The 17,744-nt window shown below is 44.8% G+C and overlaps 1 protein-coding gene across 1 annotated transcript; it reads right to left on the reverse strand.

Moving 5' to 3' along the window:
• Window positions 1–2,184: 2,184 nt before the first annotated feature.
• LOC128409289 (zinc finger protein 436-like) lies at window positions 2,185–5,866 on the reverse strand. Its single transcript, XM_053379638.1, has 2 exons — window positions 4,862–5,866; window positions 2,185–3,709 (listed from the first exon to the last, which is right to left on the reverse strand). Exons 1-2 carry the CDS (start codon window positions 5,010–5,012, stop codon window positions 2,946–2,948), a joined length of 915 nt encoding a protein of 304 aa, XP_053235613.1. The 5' UTR covers window positions 5,013–5,866; the 3' UTR covers window positions 2,185–2,945.
• Between the last annotated feature and the right edge of the window lie 11,878 nt (window positions 5,867–17,744).

Here is a 17,744-nt window from a genome sequence, read left to right on the forward strand (position 1 = left end):
GCATCAGTATTATTTTGAGAAAATCTGCACATATAAGCAGAAAAAGAGGTTTCCTTGCATTTGATAAAGGTTTGTTTTCAAGGCTGCCTCCTCCTGCGTGTGAGGGGAGCACCCTGTTGCAACAGTTAATAAAGATCAGGCTTACTAGCTGCTTTGCTTCTCAATATTCTCTGGTTGGCCTCTGTTATTTTCTCCTACCGATAGAGAACCTACAAAAGGACTCTATATGGGCTCTTGGGTGCCCCATAAGGGGAAAGGAGCAGTTTTATCACTTATAACAGTGGCCATCCCTGTCTCCTCGGGGAGTGGAGTCCCAGAGTTGGACTCTGTGTTTTGAAGAAGAGCTGGATCTCCCTGGATCCAGCTTCCCAGTTCTAGTGCTAGGAGAGTGGGACCAAAACTTTCCTCTGCCCACTTTCTCTAAGCTGTGAATAATTGTACAAATTCCTGTTGCGTTGCCTCTTAATTGCCTTTCCCCCGCTAAACTTAAAAACCCCCAAACGTTTTCTAAACTCCCTAGAAGGTAGGACTTGAACCCATGGCTTCAGGTGACAAGAAAGGAGATTCCGACCCAACCTCAAGTACAGGGGTAGGCAAGCTAAGGCCCGGGGGCCGGATGCGGCCTAGTCACCTTCTCAATCCGGCCTGCAGACCGTCCGGGAATCAGCGTGTTTTTACATGTGTAGAATGTGTCCTTTTATTTAAAATGAATCTCTGGGTTATTTGTGGCGCCTGCCTGGTGTTTTTACATGAGTAGAATGTGTGCTTTTATTTAAAATGGATCCCTGGGTTGTTTGTGGGGCATAGGAATTCGTACCCCCCCCCAAAAAAAATATTGTCTGGCCCCCCACAAGGTCTGAGGGACAGTGGACCGGCCCATGGCTGAAAAAGGTTGCTGACCCCTGATCAAGAAGAACTTTCTGACAGTAAGAGCTGCCCGACAGTGGGGTGGAAGGGGGTGGCCCTCCTTCCTGGGATGTTTTGAAGCAGAGGTGGGATGCCCTTCTGTCCTGGATGCTTGAGTTCTGGATTCCCGCGTGTGCTGCTATCAATCCACCATCCACACACAAGGAGGAAGGTGCGAGGGGGTCATAGAAATCCTATCAAGTTGGAAGGGACCTCGGGGGTCAACTAGACCAACCCCCAGCAATGCAGGAATCTCAGCTCCAGCATCCATGACAGATGACCATCCAACCTCTGCTCATCAACCTCCAAGGAAGGAGAGGCCACCACCTCCCGAGGGAGACCCGGTTGCTCTGTTCAGAAGCTCTGACTGCCAGAAAGCACTTCTCCCTGATGTTGGGTCTTCTTCATTGTCCCTTGAAGCTCTGGGTTCAAGTTCTACCCGACATGAACTTGTGACGTCTGGGATTCTTTGAGTTTAGAAAACGTTTCAGGGCGCCCATGCAGCTGATCCAGCGGGGCTTTCCAGAGGCGAGACCAGCACCTCTCTGCCCGGAGCAGCCCAGAGGCTTCCATTTCTGTCCCGCTTGCCCGGGGAAGATGCTGGGCTTGGCTGCGGCTGTCCTTCCTCGTGGAGGAGCTGCAGGTGGGTCATATTATTATGTATTATTAGTCGGGGGTGGGTGCTCCTGCTGGAGGGAGCATGGGGAGGGATTAAAAAAACCCCTATTAAGCAAACCATTTCAATTTAAGTTTTTTTCCATGTCTCCTTTTTCTAGTTACCAGTTTGTCCAGATTTCCACATCTTATTATTTTTAAAGACCCCTTGAAAATTGGTCAGCATTTTGGTGCAGATCTTTCCTAATGTACATGCTTTTGCAAAGGGTATTTCCCCTAATATTTACATTTCCCGTAATTCTTGCATTCCTGTATATTTTCCCGCTAAAACAATGCATTTATAGGTCTTTCCCCCTTTGTATGGGGGTAGGAAATATTTTCCCAATGGAAGGGCAGACCTTCCTCCTGCTCCCCCTCCCTGCAGGTGAACTTGGGCAGGTGGGTGACATTCCTTAGTCTCCCCATAGAGCTCGGGGTCAAGGCAAACCCTAAAACATGGGAAAACCTTCTGCAGGGGCTCCCCCTGGAACTTGTGACAATTTTTTCCTGGCCTGATTTTAGTATAATTTGTTGAATGTATATACCTCCATTTACCCACAGTTCTCAGGACAGTTCACAGGATAAAATTACAATATAAAAACTCAAAGTACATAATAAAAACAAAAAAAGCAACAACCCAACAACACCCCCACCCCACATTTTAAAACGTTTGTGTTTCAATTAAGTACAGCAGATTCTGCCAGAGCAGTTCTGGGTAAAAGAGGTTAAAAAAAAGAGAGAAACAAGCAACTTCAAGTCCACATTAAAAGTCCAAGTGTGACTGAGGCCTTATACAGACCGGCTAATACTACTACTACTTTTAATATTGGACCCTACTGACATCTAAACAAAGAATGTTTGTTAACTGTGTTGAGTGAGAACAGTGCCATTTATTGGACAGTTAAATGATAAACTACTTTGTTACAATTGTTCAACAAGGCCATGTATACACTATAACTGCAAAGCTTATTCAAAGCACATTCCTCGCCCCTCGAGAATTCTGTGGATTGTAGTTCACTAGGATTCCCAGCAGCCCTTAACAAACCACAGTGCCCAGAACTTGAGGGGTGGGGAGAACATGGACTTTGCAAGTATAGTTTTTATGTAGTTTTAAATAATCAAAATATCCCATGTGCCCACGAAAGGCAGGCAATTACACATAAGATAACCAGATAAATGTAGCAGGGCATTGTGACTGTATTCAAAAGCTTAAGGCAGAACCCCATCTCACGAGCTACAGGCATTGGGATATTCTCTCATGATAATTTCTCCCCCCTGTGGGTTCTTTGGTGTGAAAGAAGGTGTACACTTTTTTCCACACTCCAAGCATTTCCTGTGTGAATTCCTGTTTTGCCTTTGATTTAGCAAACAAGTTCTGAAAATTTCTACTGTACCTGCTCTTTGTGACCTAGCTGATGTATTCCAAGGCTTAAGGGAGACATGAAACACGTTTGACATTTGGAGCATATAAAATGTTTCTTTACAGAGCGGATTGTGTCATCTCCAACGAAGTCTGATGGAGGAACAGAGCTTATGCCACAACCCGGCTTCTCTATGTGGGCTCTCCAATGTGCAATAAGGTTTGTGCTGCTACTGCAGCTATGTTCACATGCTGAGCATTTATAAGGTCTCTCTTCAGTGCTGACTGTTTTATGTTCAATAGAGCTTGCTTGAGAAGCATAACTGGTGCCACTCTCTAGCTTTTTCTCTGTATGGGTTCTCTGATGTGCAGTAAGGTTTGTGCTGTTACTGAAGCTGTAGTCACAGTATGAGCATTTATGAAATGTCTCTCTAGTGTGGATTCTTCGATGTGCAGTCAAGTTCGACTTCCTCTTGAAGCTCTTTTCACACACGTCACATTTATAGAGCATCTCTCCTGTGCAAATTCCCTGACTTCTGGCAACTTTTGATGTATGGCAGAAGCTCTTTGCACCCCTGGAGTGTTTATATGGCTTCACCCCTGCATGGAGTCTTTGATGTGCAATAAGGTTTGACTTCCAATTGAAGCTTGTCCCACATTGTTCACATTTATGGGGTCTCTCTCTTGTAGGAACTCTCTTGTGTTTCAAGTGCTCTTTTACATCTTCGTGCTTAAGTCCTGGCAGAATCACACATGGTTCTACCTCATTCTCAACTACCTGCACATCACCTGTCGGAATAAAGAGAAAGACCCAAAATGACAAGCGAGACTTCAGTTTGCTCTCCCTTCCCCCATTGTAATGCTGATGGGAAAACTTAGCTGTCCACTTCACCCACCCACCCCAGTATTCCAAATTTGCAATGTTCCCTGTCCCCAAACTCCAGGGGCTGAGCTCACCAATGATTCACTGAAACCCACTTGTCATAAGGTGAATGCTTTGGGAACCTTTCCTACAGGCAAATGTTGCATCTTCTCTGAAGGACCCAGCTGCTGGAGATTTTTGTTTGGTTTTCATGGACTGTAATGCTTTAAGAACATAAGGTGAGCTCTGCTGGGTGACCCCAAAAGCCTACCTAGTCCAGAATCTTGTACCAACAGTGATCAACCAGATGTTTATGGGAGTCCTGCAAAGTAAATTTGTAAACAATACTATCCCATTACACAAGCACTAACAGCAATAGATGTGAAACTAAAAGGCAAGGCTAGAAACTGTGGGCCATCCTCTTTTACCCTTTTGATGACGTAAAAGGGTAAAAGAGTATTGGGAAATGATTTATAATGAATTGAAAAAAATGTTTAAAAACACCTTTCCAAAAAAGCCAAGAGTCCTTTTTGGGGGGAGGATAATTCAGATGGAAATTCCCAGGTGTCAAAAAAGGTTATTTATGTATGCCACCACGGCGGCCCGTGTTTCGTTAGCCCCAAAATGGAAAACGAGTAAGGTCCCAATTAAAGAAGAATGGCAACTTAAGCTGATGGAATATGCGCAGCTTGCGGATCTAACTTATAGAATAAGACAACAAGAAGAATACTTATTTAAAGAAGATTGGAAAATGTTTATTGAATATATGGAGGGGGAAAATTCTGTACGCTTGAAAACGTGGGCAGCATTAAGATAAATTCAACAATGTAAATAAGTTTTGATGGATGTAATAATGGAATGCTGAATGGTTTAGTTTATATAAAACATCCAGGGATTTATGCTATGTAAAATGAACCATGGAAAGAGAAGAAGAGAAGTCATTGATATTTTAAGGTTAATTGTAAATTGTAAATTGTAAAACAGAATATTTCATTAAAAATACATATTAAAAAGAAGAAGAAATAAATGGGGGGGGGGCATAAAAAAATGCAGGCTCAGAAAGCACAGCTTCTCCTTACTCAGACACCTGGCTTCCTCATTGTCGACTTCCTGTTCCATTTCCTGCCATGGCTGCCTCTGTTTCACAGCTGCCTGAGCCTGGCCTGCCGCAGAGGTATTTGCAGCCGCCTCCTCCTCCATAGACGCCTGAAACGTCAGAAAGGCATCCATTAAAAACAGCCCTACTGGACCAAGCCAATGGCCCACCTAGTCTGGCATCCTGTTCTCACAGTGGCCAACCAGATCAGTTATAATAATAATAATAATTTTATAATTTATACCCCACCCATCTGGCTATGTTTCCCTAGCCACTCTGGGTGGCTTACAGGACATGTAAACACAGTAAAACGCCAAACATAAAAAAATCCCGATACAGGACTGCCTTCAGATGTCTTCTAAAAGTTGTGTGGTTCTTTATCTCCTTGACATCTGGTGGGAGGGCGTTCCACAGGGTGGGCGCCATCACCAAGAAGGCCCTCTGCCTGGTTCCCTGTAGCATTACTTCTCGCAGGGAGGGAACCAGCAGAAGACCCTTGGAGGAGGACCTCAGTGTCCAGGCTGAACGATGGGGGTGGAGACGCTCCTTCAGGTATACTGGGCCAAGGCTGTTTAGGGCTTTAAAGGTCAGCACCAACACTTTGAAAACTCAATATATCTAAGCCAGGTAGCCAAATGGCTCCTTAAGCCAGGGTTACAGTCGCCAAAAGGGAATGCCTAGTTGCCATTTTGGGGGCCAGATGGGTTCTAAAGCTGTATTTTTCAATATGACTTTTTGGTTCCTGAAATTCATCCCGATTGTGCAGATAAAATATGACACATAGAATTCTACAGTATGTGAAAACATCAAAGTATTGAACAAAAGACACTTTGGTGGCTGTCAACAGTTGAAGCTTTGTTGCTCAAACCACTTGGTAAAAAGGGGAAGTGGCTTACATACAGAGATTTATTAAAGGACCAAGAAGGAAAATGGAAACTAAAAGATTAAGAGGAAATAAAAGATCATTTTCAGAGTTGGTTACATTAAAAGCAATGTACAAAAAAGATAATACGAAAGGATTTAGTTATGCCACTTCCAAATTTCAAAAGGAAGTCATAGAAGAAGAAGTGGAGCTGCTGAAGAGTGCATATAGTATTCTGCTAGTATGGGAAACAAAAGATAAGGTAAAATCAGTCATGATCAAATGGGCACAAGATATAGGACATAACATACAATTTGAGGATTGGGGAAAATTGTGGAAAACAGATTTAAAATTTACAGACTGTTCTCTTTTGAAAGAAAATTATATGAAAATGATGTATAGAGTGTATATAACACCAGTACAGATCGCAAAAATGTACAAAAGCGGGTCAAATACATGTTGGAAATGTGAAGAAAAAGAAGGGACATTTTATCATATGTGGTGGGAATGTAGAGAAGTTAAAAATTTTTGGGAAATGATATATAATGAATCGAAGAAAATGTTTACAAGGACATTTGTTAAAAAACCAGAAGCATTTTTGTTAGGGATTGTAGGACAAGATCTGTCAAAGAAAACAAATAATTTATTTATGTACAGTGGTACCTCGCAAGACGAATGCCTCGCAAGACGGAAAACTCGCAAGAAGAAAGAGTTTTCCGTTTTTCGAGGTGCTTCGCCAGACGAATTTCCCTATGGGCTTCCTTCGCAAGACGAAAGCCCATAGGGAAATCTCTGGGGACAGCAGGGAAGCGCAGTGCGTCTTCCCCACTGTCCTCGGACCTCCTCCGAAGGCTGGCGGTGGGGCAGAGAGACCTCCTCCCGCCGCCAGCCTTCGGAAGGCTGCTCCGAAGGCTGGCGGTGGGGTGGAGAGAAGCGCAACGCGCCTTCCCCTCTGTTCCCGGACCTGTCCTGAAGACTTGCGGTGGGAGGAGGGTTTTCCTTCCCACCGCCAACATTCAGAATGCTGTTCTGAATGTTGGCGGTGGGGAGGAAAGCCCTTCTCCTCACTGCAAGCCCCGCAAGCTCTGGGAACAGAGGAGAAGCGCAGCGTGCCTTCCCCTCTGTTCCCGGACCTGTCCTGAAGGCTTGCGATGGGGAGAAAAGCCCTTCTCCGCACCGCCAGCCCGGCAAGCGGTTTCCATAGGAACGCATTAATTGATTTTCAATGCATTCCTATGGGAAACCGTGCTTCGCAAGACAAAAAACTCGCAAGACGAAAAAACTCGCGGAACGAATTAATTTCGTCTTGCGAGGTACTACTGTATTCCACAACAGCGGCAAAAGCCTTGATAACACAAGGAAGGAAGAATATCCGCCCTCCCTTCCTTACAGGTGGGCGGGGTTTGCGGCACCGAGTGGAGCTCACCTGGGCGGGTGCCGCCCACCTGCTTGGGCCGGCCTTTGACCCGCCCTCGGCCAGGGAGGACAATGGACGGCTGACCAGGGGTTGGCCCAAGCCTCTTTAGTTGTTCTTCCTTCCAGGATCAGGATCATCAGGAGCGTGTCCAGGCTGCCGGATTGAGGTAAGTAACCGGCCTCTTCGCATTTTGCCTGGAGGGGGGGCCTTGGCCCCTACACCAGGCTAGGCCGCATTTTTCCGGCCTTCTTTCTTTCGCTAGGCCACATTTTCGCGGCCGTCTTTCTTTCGCTAGGCCGCATTTTTGTGGCCTTTTTTCTTTCGCTAAATTGCGGCCTTCTTTCTTTCGCTAGGCCGCATTTTTGCGGCCTTTTTCAGCTTTTGCTGGATTGAAGAATGAGGAAACCCCGACAAAAGAACAGTGGCAAGAGAAATTGATGAACTATGCAGAACTGGCTAAACTGACATACAAACTGTGAGATAAGGACAACTGTGATTTTAAAGAATGGGAACTTTCACAAATTACTTAAAAAGACAACAAAATGAATTGGACTCCTTGGCACGTTTTGAATAAACACACACAAATTTATTAATTGATAACATGGTAGACAGATAATGTGAGGATTTGTGTAATTTTATAACATGCAGAGAATAATATGGGTTGAGAAATCAGAGGGGAGCTGAGGGAAGTCTCAGGGGGGAGGGAGGGTTTGAGGGGGTGGGGAAAAGGGGGGGGGAAATAATGAATATGATTTGTTTTGATATGTTATGTTGAAATTGCTAATAAAAACATTTTTTTTAAAAAAAGAAAACATCGAAATATTTCAGGGAAAGGACGATGAAGCAGTGGCCCTCTTTATGTTGGTGAACTACAACTCCCATCACCCCAATTACTCGCCATGCTGGGATTTGTAGTGCCATAGGTCCCCTCCATGCCTGCTTTAAGGGGCTTTAGATGTTCAGTATTAAGCCTTGAAAAAGGCAAGAGACATTTCTCAGTCCCTCCAGAGCCTGAAAAAGTTCCCTACTCAGCTAATTGAGGAAGGCTAGATTAACAATATGGGGATAAATGACAACCTCCCCCAAGGCCTTTTGTTGTTGCTGTTTAGTCGTTTAGTCGTGTCCGACTCTTCGTGACCCCCTGGACCAGAGCACGCCAGGCACTCCTGTCTTCCACTGCCTCCCGCAGTTTGGTCAAACTCATGCTGGTAGCTTCGAGAACACTGTCCAACCATCTCGTCCTCTGTCGTCCCCTTCTCCTTGTGCCCTCCATCTTTCCCAACATCAGGGTCTTTTCCAGGGAGTCTTCTCTTCTCATGAGGTGGCCAAAGTATTGGCGTCTCAGCTTCACAATCTGTCCTTCCAGTGAGCACTTAGGGCTGATTTCCTTAAGAATGGATACGTTTGATCTTCTTGCAGTCCATGGGACTCTCAAGAGTCTCCTCCAGCACCATAATTCAAAAGCATCAATTCTTCGGCAATCAGCCTTCTTTATGGTCCAGCTCTCACTTCCATACATCACTACTGGGAAAACCATAGCTTTAACTATACTGGCCTGTAGCTTTTCTTATTCTCAAGAAGGGAGGCATGGTGGTGTAGTGGTTAGAGCGTTGGACTAGGAGCTGGGAGACTGGGGTTCAAATCCCTACTCGACCATGAAGTTCCCTGGGTGATCATGGAACAGTTGCTTCTTCTCTCTCTCTTTCAATGTAATTTTTATTAGATTTTCAATTTACATTTCAAAATAAACATTTTACACACGTTAAGGTATCCCGTTAAGGTGACAGCAGTCACGAAATTAAAAGACGCCTGCTCCTTGGGAGAAAGGCGATGGCAAACCTAGACAGCATCTTAAAAAGCAGAGACATCACCTTACCAACAAAGGTCTGTATAGATATAGGGCACAATATAGACTTAATCCTCTGGGGGAAACTCTGGAAAAGTGATTTGAAATTTACTGTAAGAGAATTATCTGAAAATGATTCATAGATGGCATTTAACTCCAAGTAAGGGACGCGGGTGGCGCTGTGGGTAAAACCTCAGCGCCTAGGGCTTGCCGATCGCATGGTCGGCGGTTCGAATCCCCGCGGCGGGGTGAGCTCCCGTCTTTCGGTCCCAGCTCCTGCCCACCTAGCAGTTCGAAAGCACCCCTAAGTGCAAGTAGATAAATAGGTACCGCTTTATAGCGGGAAGGTAAACAGCGTTTCCATGTGCTGCGCTGGTGCTGGCTCGCCAGAGCAGCTTTGTCACGCAGGCCACGTGACCCGGAAGTGTCTCCGGACAGCGCTGGCCCCCGGCCTCTTAAGTGAGATGGGCGCACAACCCTAGAGTCGGACACGACTGGCCCGTACGGGCAGGGGTACCTTTACCTTTACCTTTTTTTAGTTTGGCTAAGATGTACAAAATAGAATCAGATGTGTGTTGGAAATGTAAAGAAATGGAGGGAACTTTTTTCATATGTGATGGACATGTAAAAAAAGTAAGGGAATTTTGGCATAGTCGCTGCTTCTCAGCCTGATGTAGCTCACAGGGCTGTTTGGGGTGAGGGAATCTAACTAGGAGGGGAGAACCAAATAGGCCACATTGAGTACCTTGGAGGAAAAAGATGGAATATAAACACTATATATAAATACCGTATTTTTCGCACCATAACACTCACTGTTTTCCTCCTAGAAAGTAAGGGGAAATGTCTGTGCGTGTTATGGAGCGAATGCCTGCGGATGGTGGGGGGATCTGCTGCAGTCGTGAGCAGAGGATCCATGGTTCCCCTTCCTTCCGTCCTCCGTGGCTCGCTTTGAAACAGCAAAGCAGGAGAAGAGCCGCTGAGTGGGGAGGAGAGAGGGACAGAAAGCCTGCTTGCTTTAAAGGAGCAAAGCAGGAGAGGAGAGGAGCCGCTTACACGAGTGTCCGGTTGGCTCCTTTAAAGCAAGCAGGCTCTCTGTCTCTCTCTCCTCCCCACTCGCTAAATAGCAGCAAAGATTTTTCAAGCAGGCTCTCTGTCACTCTCTCCTTCCCACTCCTCTTATAAGAGCCTTCTCCTCTTATACCCCTCTTCTGCATTATTAACAGCATCCTTCTCCACCCACCCCACGCGTGTTCCTTGTCCCTTGAGTGCTTTTCCTTCCCTCCCCACTTAAAACATGGTTACAAAGCACGGATCCACATGGATCCTCAGGATTTTTGCACTGGGTCACCCCAAATTCACCATTAGATCACATAGCATGTCCATGGCTACAGCTTGCACCAAAAAAAACCACGCACCCATTGTTTCACTTAGAATATTTTTTTTTCTTGTTTTCCTCCTCTAAAAACTATGTGTGTGTGTCTGTGTGTGTGTGTGTGTGGAGGAACTTCCGGGTTAGCGCCATCGGCTAATGGCGGATTCCCTCCAAGCTCCGGAGGGAATCGGCTCCGCAGGATCCGGGTCTTGCCACTGCGGCGACGCGGGGACCCTGAGAAATCACAGGCGCTGATGCCTGTGAACTTGGTGACTCGGCGGGCACCATTTGCGCCCCCCCGACCCGCGAAGGAGCCTTTTTAAAGGCTTCGGAACGGGGGACGGGGTGAGCGGCGCGGTGCTGAGAGTCGACTGCTTCTCCTGCAGAGTGAAGCCGCATGCCATGGTCGGAGAGCGCTGACTTCTTCTTGTGAACAATTGGACTCTAAAAGCAACAACCCGTGAGTAATACGGAAATTGGATTTGTAAAGAAAAATTTTTTTTTGAATTAGGCACAATCGGGGAAGGCGCAAACAGGAAGTCCGTCTCCCCGTCTTATAAATAATCTAAAGCAAGGACTAGCTAACTAAGGTCGAGAGAATTTCTTCTTCTTTATTGGGTAAAAGACATTAATTTCACGATTTGGCAGTATAAGTAATTTCACTGGAGGATAAGAGCTAATTTTGAGAGCTGAAGTGCCACCCCCCCCGGACCCAGGAGTGATCCGCGAGAGAGCCTGTTGAGGAGATATAGAAGAGTTTGACAGCTGTCAAATTAACTGTCAAGAAGGAAAAAGAGAACTTTGTTTCTGCTATCTCTGCTGGATATATTTGCTACAATTTGGTTATATTTTGTTGAAAACAAGGAAGAACTGATACAAACTAACTTGATTTTTGGATTTGAACTGGAAGGAAGATAAAGTAACCAAAATCCCTCTAGAGGGGATTTTGGGACATTACAAGAATGGCTGAAGGAGGAAAAATTCAAGCTAAATTGGACAGAGTGTTTCTTCTCTTGGGAAAGTTACAAGGCCAAATTGATGTTTTGGCTACAAATGTTGCAACTCTGGACTTAACAGTAAACAAATCCATTGAATTTGATAAGGACTTGACTCATGAAGTCCATGCAGCTGGACAAGAAGAGAAACTTGAAAGATTTGAGAGTGTGGAGAAAGAGATATATGTTGTTTCTGAGGAAAAGGAAGGAGGAGATGTAATGTTGCAGATGACAAAGGAGAGCCAGAGGCCTGACATGATGGCTACAAAGGAAAATAAGTACTGGATGATGAAAATCTGTTTTGAATTGAAGATTGAAGAATGGAGAGATCTCCTTATGTGGAGATCTGAAGACCTATGGATTACAAATTTGATTAAGGTGAAAGTTGGAGCTTTTGGGACATTTGGACTTAAAAGGAGTAAGAAACAAGATTCAGGCTCCACTTTTAAGTATGGCGGTCTGGCTGGAAGAAATATGGACCCTATTGGGACAGAGCTTCTCCGAGATATGGTGTTTAATATTAAGGACTACCAAAAAAACCGGCAGAGAGGAATTGAGAGAGAATTAAGAGCCTTGGACGTGAGGTCTCCAGGCTGATAGTAGACTAAGACTGATGGACATTTGTTGGGGATTGAAACCGGGAAAGGGTGGGATGGGGTTTGGGAATCCAAAGGGTGCAGAATTATAATCTGTTTTTTTATTTTGTTTTGTTATTAGTATGAAAATTGGGGAATTTGTGGAAGGGAATTTGGGTCGACTTTAGAAAAAAGTTTTAAGAATGAGCACTGATGTTTAAATACTGATGTTTATAAGTTAAAATTGGTTTTTTTTATTAAAATGAATTAAATATAAAAAGGTCAAAAATTGGGGACAAGAACTTGTTGAATTAACAATTTGAATTGGAATATAAGAAGGGGAGGTGTGGGGAAGTCAGGGAAATATGTTATTGAAAATAAGGATTGTAAACTTTATGTGTTTTTAACTTTTTTCTTTTTTCTTTTTGATTTTTTAATGTATAAAGGTGGAAAAACTCAATAAATATCTTTTTTAAAAAATAAATAAAAACTATGTGTGTGTTATGGTTGGGAGCGTGTTATAGAGCGAAAAATACGGTACGTAAGATGGAGAGAGAGCCCTTCCCGATCACCAGCCCTCCAGCAACACACCTGTTACAAGAATGTTAAGGTCTCAAATATAGAATATTCATATATTCTTATCTAAATATATGAACCATGTGTCTGAAATAACACAGGAGAGCAATCCTGAAGCCATTTTGACTCTCCCAATGACCTCAGATATTCCTCTGCAGTAAGGGAGGCAAATGGGGAAAGCTTTCCCATTGTCTTTTTGCTTGCGAATCCTATCTTAAGGGTGTATTTGTGTATGAACAGGTTGAACCTGTGACCTGGATTCAGGAACTAAAGTATTAACCAGGGGTCAGCAACCTTTTTCAGCCATGAGCTGTTCCACCGTCCCTCAGACCGTGTGGTGGGCCAGACTATATTTTGTGTGTGTGTGTGTGTGGGGGAAATGAACGAATTCCTTTGCTCCACAAATAACCCAGAGATGCATATTAAATAAAAGGACATTCTACTCATGTAAAAACACGCTGATTCCCGGACCATCCGCCGGCCGGATTGAGAAGGCAATTGGGCCGCATCTGGCCCACGGGCCTTAGGTTACCTACCCTTGGTATTAACCATCACAAAAGAATGGCCAGGCTGCCCAGGTAAAGCAATCAGTGACCATTATCAGGTATCCTGGCAGACAGGATTTCTGCTGTAGACCCCCACCTTCTGTGATGTATGTATGATGTTTTGGGGGGTGGCCTTCGGCTACAGGGTGGGCAATTTCAAAAGCCTATATAAGGGCTTGTGCACCATTGTTCAGGGTTCTCCTTCCTCCTGCGTGTGGTGAGTGGGGACCCTGTTGCAACAGTTCATTTCCTTTAATAAAGATCAGGCTTACTAGCCGCTTTGCTTCTCAGTATACTCTGGTTGGTCTCTTATTTTCGACTACCAATAGGGAACCCACTTAGGGACTCTATACAGGCTCCAGAATACCCCATAAGGAAAAAGGAGCAGGTTTTTCTTACAACACAGGAGTAAATGGTAATGGAGGTGCCCCCTACCTTCCAGCTCACCCCGCAAGACAGGATCCAGGAGCTTTCCATCTTCCATGGATCTCCAGCACAGCTATTAGAAATTAGGAAGAGCACTGAGTTAATGGCACTTTCTCCAGATGCTACAATGTCACCCCATCTATTTTCTCCATTGCAACCTTCTGTCTACACTGCCCTGCTAACAGAGGCTGGCAGCTCTTGCAGACGATCAAGCAGTCTCTCCAGGCTATTTAAGCTCAAGCTGCAGAACCACACCATGCATCTAATTTATTATTGTCATCATTATTATCCTGACTTTTTCTTCAAACCAGGAATCAAAGGCAGTTTACACAATTTTTTTAAAAAAAGAATCTGCCTTAAAAAAAGAATCACATTCCTCCAAAGGTAGTCTATAACATACTGAATGCAGGAGGCAGCAAGCCAACTCCCTTCGCTTACCTAATCCTGGGAATAAATCTGTCTCCCAAAGTTCTTCCTCTACAATCGAGAATCTCCTGATTTCAGCTTCTCTCTCTTTTCCCCTGAAGGAAGAAAAAAGGTTCCTTTAATTCCCCTAGATCTCTTTAGAACCAAGGAAGCTGTAGAACCCAGCCCCCAAACAGGAGCTACTACAGGGGTACAAGTTGAAGCCAGAGGATCAATTTCCAGGAAGGAAAATAGAGCAGAAACAGGGAAACCCCATTTAGAACCCACTGAGTTTCCCCCTCACCTCTAGGTAGCTTCACACCCCACACATTGTAGGAAGGTGGTGGTGGTGAATTTATGATTGGCCTCCTGCATCTTCCTCTCTCCCAGCTGTGCAACTGCTCAGATAAATGGTGCCAGCTGTTGGTGATTTCAGTGGGATTTTCAAAGGCTGCTGGGGATTGCAGTTCCCAGCAAGCAGTTTTGGCTGGTGCCCATTGGGGCAGAAGGCAGGAAGTCCAACAGCAGATGGCGCTAGAGCCAACTACTTTCTAGTTTTGTCCCCCTCCTTTTCCTTGCAGGGCTGTGGAAGGGCAACAGCTGAGACTCAGCTGGTGGAAGCTGATGAGCAATGCCATTCCCTGCCCCCTGGACTGGTTGTAAGCAAGAAAGTAGGCAGGTGGGGTTTGGCAAAAGTCAGACTGAAGGTTAGGCAGTGCCCTGCTTTGCCCAAATGGAGCATCGTCCCCTGGCAGCAAACAAACTGTGGCAGGGAGATCTGGCCCAAGACCTGGGAGAGATATTCTTTCTTCCCTCTTGCACTTTGATTTATAGCTTTCCTGTTTATTTTGGTGCTCATTTTCACATCTTGTCAGCATAAGTATATTAAAAGAAAAGGATTAAGGACATAAGAATCTGTTGCCTGGATCAGACCAAAGGCCCTTCTTGTCTGTCACTCCCAGAGACACCTCCAGGAAGCCCTAAAACAATACAAAAAGGCCTCCCTTCTGGGAGAGGCAGAGGGACCCTAAGCACTGTGGCACTATTGAATTATTAGCTGTGGAGAGAGGACTCTCTTCCTCCATGCATCCTCCTAAACCACTTTAAAAAGCCATTGCCTGTCAAGATGTTTTGCAATACATCTGAACCTACCCAGACCCTGAGATCATCTTCAGAGACCCTCCTTCGTGTGCCTCCTCCACAAGAGGTCCGGAGGGTGGCAACGTGAGAACAGGGCCTTCTCTGCAGTGGCTCCCTGTCTGTAGAATGCTCTCTCCAGGAAGGTTTGCATGGCAACTTCATTCTACACCTTTAGGCACCAGGTATAAATGTTCCTCTTTTATTATCATTATTTATTGAATTTATATACCGCCCTGAGACCTCCAGGTCTATGGTGGTATATAAATTCAATAAATAATGATAATGTTTTGTTCACAAAACAGGCCTTTGGGTGATTATCATCCAGTGCCCTTTTAAAATGTGGGGATTTGTGTGTGTGTGTGGGGGGGTATTCGGTTGTTTCTGTTTTTATTTTGATTACAGATTTTATTTTGATCCAGGTTTTTATATTGTGATTTTATCCTGTGAGCCACCCTGAGACCTGCAGGTATAGGTGGTATATAAATTTAATAGTAATAACAAATTATATAGCATACGACACTAGGCATGAAGTGCTCTTTTCCTGCTGCACTGGCAACTGAGGTTGCAATCCTGTACTCACTTAACGGAGGGGAAGTCCTGTTGCACTCAGTGGCGCTTCCTTCTGAGTAATTGGCTGCCAGTTCATTTTCAGGCTCACTCTAGTGTTTAAAGCCCTCAATGGTTCAGGCCCCAAATATCTGCGACTGCGGCTGGCAGTGCAAGTTGGCACAGGGCATTGCTTTTATAATAATAATAATAATAATAATAATAATAATAATAATAATAATAATAATTTGTACCCTGCCCTCCCCAGCCAAGACCGGGCTCGGGGCGGCTAACACCAGGTATAAAAACAATTGATTAAAATACAACTTAAAAACAAGATTAAAATGCAACATTAAAATGCAGCCTCATTTCAGTAGAAACTCAAATACAAAACTTTTTGGGGATGAAAATGTCAAATCTTCACCAAGGCCAACCATCCACACTGGTCCTACATGGGCCAGAAAGAAGCCAGGCAACTCGGTGACAGACCATCTGCTTTCAGACCCTCTGTTTTCCAGGCACGTCTCTAATTTAGAGCAGCCTTCCTGGTTTCTGATTTGATCCCATAATGTCCTGCTTTTCCTTAGGATGTCCCTATTTTCATTGGATAAATGTTGGAGCATATGGAGTTATCCAACCCCCGAGCCATCTGAAGGCAATCCTGTATAGGGAAGGTATTTTTTTTAAAAAAATGTTTAATGTTTTATTATGTCTTTATATACAGTCGTACCATGGTTGTCGAACAGCTTAGTTCTTGAATGTTTTGGCTCCTGTACGCCTCAAACCAGGAAGTGACGGTTCTGGTTTGCGAACTATTTTTGGAAGCCGAATGTCCGACAGGGCTTCCACAGATTCTGATTGGCTGCAGAAGCTTCTTGCAGCTAATCAGAAGATGCGCTTTGGTTTCTGAACATTTTGGAAGTTGAACGGACTTCCGGAACGGATTCTGTTTGACTTCCAAGGTATGATTGTATGTTGGAAGCTGCTCAGAGTGGCCGGGGCAACCCAGTAAGATGTGTGGGGTTTAAATAGTAAAATTGTCATCATGGAATGGGACGTCCCTATTTTCATCGGGGAAATGTTGGAGGGGATGTGCTTTACATGCAGAAGCCCCCAGACTCAATCGGTGGAATCTCCAGATAAGGTTTCTCCATTGTTTGGAGTCTTGGATGTTTTGGAAGGTTTGGTTTGCAGCTGAAGCCCTTTCCACATTTCTCATATTGTTTCTTCCCTGTGAGAACCCACTGATGTCTCTTAAGGTCTGATTTTATGGTGAAGCTTTTCCCATGCACCGAGCACTCACAGCATGTAGTCTCTTTGTGAATCATTTTATGTACCGTGGTACCTCTGGTTGCAAATGGGATCCGTTCTGGAGGCCCGTTCGCAACATGAGCAGAACACAACCCACATCTGCGCGTGCGCATGTCACGATTTGCTGCTTCTGCGCATGCACGTGGCGTCATTTTGCACGCGAAACCCGGATGTAACCCTTTCCGGTACTTCTGGGTCATCACGGGACGCAACCTGAAAAAACGTAGCATGAAGCAAACGCAACACGAGGTATGACTGTATAGTAAATTCTGGCTTCTGAGTAAATCTTTTCCCACACCCTGAGCATTCATAGGTCTTTGCATGCTGCCTTTTGTGCTTGTTAAAGTTTGATACATCACCAAAGCTTTTCCCACACTCTCTGCACTGAAACAGTCTGTCCCCGTGTGGATTCTTTGATGTTGTGTAAGGTTTGACATGCTAGTGTAGCTTCTACTATAACTTGAGCATTGATAAATCTTTCCCCATATGTGAGTTCTTTGTTGTATTTTCCAGGTTGATATGTACCTGAAACCTTTTTCAGCGAAGGCTAGCAATGGAAGCACGTGGCTGTATTGAGGCAGCACCAGATGTTGAAATTTTGCGACCTAACAATTTTGCACCCAGGGCAATTGCCCCCCCCCCCCGCTATTCTAGGAAGCCTAGTTGGGGAAAACGGAGGATTTTATATCCTCCCGCTTTTTCCCTATGATCAGCAATGCTTTGCGCCATAAGTTGTAAGGTAAAGGTAAAGGTACCCCTGCCCGTACGGGCCAGTCTTGTCAGACTCTAGGGTTGTGCGCTCATCTTACTCTAGAGGCCGGGAACCAGCGCCGTCCACAGACACTTCCGG

Source organism: Podarcis raffonei, chromosome 2 (genome assembly GCF_027172205.1).
Source record: "Podarcis raffonei isolate rPodRaf1 chromosome 2, rPodRaf1.pri, whole genome shotgun sequence".
Lineage (NCBI taxonomy): Eukaryota > Metazoa > Chordata > Lepidosauria > Squamata > Lacertidae > Podarcis > Podarcis raffonei.